Source organism: Vigna radiata, chromosome 8 (genome assembly GCF_000741045.1).
Source record: "Vigna radiata var. radiata cultivar VC1973A chromosome 8, Vradiata_ver6, whole genome shotgun sequence".
Taxonomy (NCBI): Eukaryota; Viridiplantae; Streptophyta; class Magnoliopsida; order Fabales; family Fabaceae; genus Vigna; species Vigna radiata.
Genome location: NC_028358.1, coordinates 3538650 through 3542619, shown reverse-complemented (window position 1 = coordinate 3542619; position 3970 = coordinate 3538650). Strand labels below are relative to the sequence as shown.

At 34.4% G+C, this 3970-nt stretch overlaps 1 protein-coding gene across 1 annotated transcript in view; it reads right to left on the bottom strand.

Moving 5' to 3' along the window:
* The window catches only part of LOC106772395, a 10649-nt gene that overhangs the window by 2103 nt on the left and 4576 nt on the right, over positions 1-3970 (bottom strand). Inside the window, exons 4-12 of the mRNA XM_014658785.2 lie at positions 3340-3526; positions 2994-3249; positions 2231-2446; positions 2044-2130; positions 1820-1954; positions 1200-1313; positions 843-1090; positions 649-729; positions 171-402 (exon numbers count right to left, since the gene is read on the bottom strand). Coding sequence (XP_014514271.1) covers positions 171-402; positions 649-729; positions 843-1090; positions 1200-1313; positions 1820-1954; positions 2044-2130; positions 2231-2446; positions 2994-3249; positions 3340-3526 — 1556 coding nt within the window. The remainder of the gene's footprint in view (positions 1-170; positions 403-648; positions 730-842; positions 1091-1199; positions 1314-1819; positions 1955-2043; positions 2131-2230; positions 2447-2993; positions 3250-3339; positions 3527-3970) is intronic.

The following is a 3970-nucleotide window of genomic DNA, read 5'->3' as shown; positions in this document are numbered from 1 at the left end:
AAACCTCATTAGCAGTGACAAAGTAAGGACATTTAAAAAAAAAAAAAAAAAAAAAAAAAAAAAAAAAATTGCTAGGAATATGAAATTAATGATAAACTTTGTAGAAACCCATTTTTAACTTTATTGTGTTGGGGGGAAAAAATGAAATGAAAAAGAGCTTTAATTACTACCTGAATAACCACAGGAATGCATCCTTGCAAAATACTATCTTCCATACGACCACTCCAACCATCTCCAGGAAACACTCCACAGAAAACAGAACTTGCTAGAGCCAAGTGATAGTTTTCAGAACGCTCAGGGGTCACAATGACATCTTTGGCATGCTGTTTCCCAAGTACTCCATCCTTGTTAGGACTTGATCCAAACTCTTCTGCCAGCTTCTGTCTGATACCCATGCTATACCTGCACCATTTCCAGAAAACTTGAATCCAGATATCTTCTACAACATTTAATAATATCTAAACAACTTCAGCCGACCAACAACATATCCAACAATGTTTGATGACAACAAAGTGAGAAGCTATTCAATTTCATGAAAACATTAAGCAACAAGATATCAAGGTTAATAATTAGGGAAAATGAGAACATGTATATGCCACATAACTGATTCCTTCTACAAATTCAAAACTGTTTCTCCAGTAAACTTACGAATCTTCTGGTCTTCCATTAGTGTATGCTGGTCCTAAATTCCCATTGAAATAGAACAGCGTCTTCCGCTCCTCATGGGACCTGAAAACAAAGTGTAGATGGTTGTGTTGTTTCACTTGCAGAACACAAATGAATAGAATACAAAATCTACCATGAAAAAAAAGTAAATGACTGAGGTGAAAATTAAACGTTACCTAGCCCAAAGTTTTGAATTCAACACATTAGCATCAGGAACTTTCCAAGCAGGAAGCACGAGATCTTTGTCAGGGTCAAAGCACGGATGAATGCCTCTTTTGTTGGAAGGAATTTTATCCCAGTTGTCAGCCCAATAGGCTGTAGTTGAATGGTTATGCTTTGAGTTTGTGTTTCCCCAGTGAACTAACATCATGCTATTCCATATCTCCTTAGGAGCATAGCAAGCACCTTCATCCCAAGAAAAAAACTGCCTTCAGAAACAAATGTGAACTAATTAGCATATGCTTCTCACATGCAAATAGAGTATAAGTTTTTTGTAAGAAAATTATCAACATGGGATAAACAATTCTCCTTACCCAGATGTGGTCCCTTCCTGATGAGTGATTCCAATAAGGATATTGCTCAACAATGTGAGTATATGCCTTCTTATAATATTCCAAAGTGAGAGAGCTCCTCAATCCCATATGGTCCTGAATGTCATGAAATAAAATGTGGGAAAAGAAGAAAAATGGCAGTAAAAAGATGGAATCTGTAAGCAATGCTTCATGAATATAAATATAATACTATATATATATATATATATAGTATTATAAAACGGATCTGCAACCCAAGAGTGGCATAACATAATCTGAGCATTACTGATGGTAAGAACAAAGAAGTAATAGATAACTCAGGATATTGATATCCTTCCATTCTAAAAGGGAAATGAACATCACATGCAACTGTCTTTCCCATTTTGAAAGTATCACTATTCAGGAACATTAATGAAAAGCAAATCCATGCTCGTCATAACATAGATGTTAGTGTTGACTGACACTCCATCCAATTAATCACAGATATCTCAGAATGATCTGAAAGCACTGCGAGCATGCACAGGTTGAAACACTGATACAGTTAATCTTTATACACATGCCATATACAATAACAGACACTCTATAGATACATTCTGGTAAAAATAACAATTAGTAAAACATACCAGCATACTCAAGTGGGGAGCATCATCAGCACGAGTTATGATACATGAATCAAGAACAGGAACAAAGAAAAAGTCTGCCTCTTCACCATTTAATGTTCGATGAGGACTAGCTAGCAAACTTTCATAAAGTGCCATCTGCAGACAAGTAGCCCACTGGATAAATATACTGCTATAAATATTATATTTTACCAAATGAAATGCTCCTATACGAAGTCATGAAATACCTGGGCTCCATACAATTGATCTGTCCACAATGTCACATTTTTGTCATCATAAATTCTATTTACACACTCTAGCTTAAAATGGCGCCCCTGCAGAAACCAAAAATGAATAAGATAAGAAAATAGAAATAAAAACAATCAAAGTTATGATCTTAGATGTAATCAAAAGTTACATTCAGATTATTCTGACCTCAAGAAGCAAGCTGTTGAACTCTGGGGGCAAATCGTAAACATATATAAGAGGCCTTTTCTTCGCTACCACAGCATTGAGATTAATCATTTTTCCATTGGCACGAGCATTGTCAACAATGTCAATCCGAGCAGGACGAAGCCAACTAGGCCACTCTGTTATAGAAGAAAGGACAGATGGCATGCTGCAATCTACTCCATACCAGCCATTGTGACACTGAAAATACACTATATTCACCTTATTTACTGACATTGGATGGAAGTGAGCATTCTCACACTACAAATACACAATGTTCTTATCTATATACAATGAATGGACATAAATTGAATTTATTCAGCACCAAGAGATGGCAGTAGTTTCATATACACAATGTTATGGAAAAGTAATAACTGGCATCTAGTAAATGCTAATGTCAATAAGCTTCACATTTTTGTTTATGAATTTTTAATCCTTCACTGATCTTTCATTCCTTTGTCTTGTTTAACTGATTCTTTATTGGCTTATTCTCCTTCAGCTTCAAGTATTTGATTTCTAAATAAACATAGTCAGTCCAACTTTTCTAAGACAGAGACTATTCACTATGGGCCCAAATGTTCTAAAATAATTTCCTTTATCATATATACCTTAGTAGTAATTTATTTACCATTAGTCAATCCCTACAAATAGAAAATGAAAACAATAGAGGATTGACAGTTTTTCTTCCAGTAAACAGACAACAAAATACAAGTGCCCCAAACCAATAATAAATAAAAGAATCAATCACCTGACAAAATCCACCACGACAATGACCATGTCTAGAGCATTGATTAATACAAACAGATTCTACAGGCACTTCACAAAGTCGGCCCCAAAGACCATCATATTTGCAGTCACATTCTTCTTTAATTTTTGCCTTTCCAGAATATGCATCAGCTGGGTCCACATTACACCAACCCCGTTTGCTACCATTAGTTGTGAACACATCTTGGTCAATTTGTGACCAATTCACTAGTTTTGGACCATCAGGTTTAGAAGGTGGACTGAAACAGATGAAAAGAGTGAGTCTTGAATAATACAAATTGAAAAACTTCACCGGTGAAACTCAATACTAGGAATCTGATTTTACATACATAAATTGAAACCCACATGTCTCTGCCAATGGTCTATTAGGATATTTTGTGCCTTCTCCACAGAAGCACATTGCTCTTGTCTTGTCACAGTTGGCAGGGCAAATAGAGACTACCCATCGCCCAAATGGTTGATCTGGTAATCCTTCATAGTTGCATTCCAATTGCAATTGTTCAGTACATCCATCCCCTGTCACCTCAAAAATTATCACATTAGTTCAGACCAACTACTGAATTAAATATGCCTTTGTGCAATTACCAAATATTTTCAGGAAATGGTAGACACAAGTTATGTAATTTATTTGTTTTGTTTTAAGCATATCAGAGATTGTTATAGACAATAGCAACAAAATAATTAGTTACAACTTAGAACTGACAAGAGATTTGAAATATTAAAATACCTGAATATTTTCTGATTAGGGGAATAATATGTACATACATACACAAATACGTACACCCATACATATACATACATACACAAATAAATATATATACATACATACATACATATACGTACATATATACATACATATACGTACATATATACATACATATACATATATATATACATACATATACATATATATATACATACATATACATATATATATACATACATATACATATATATATA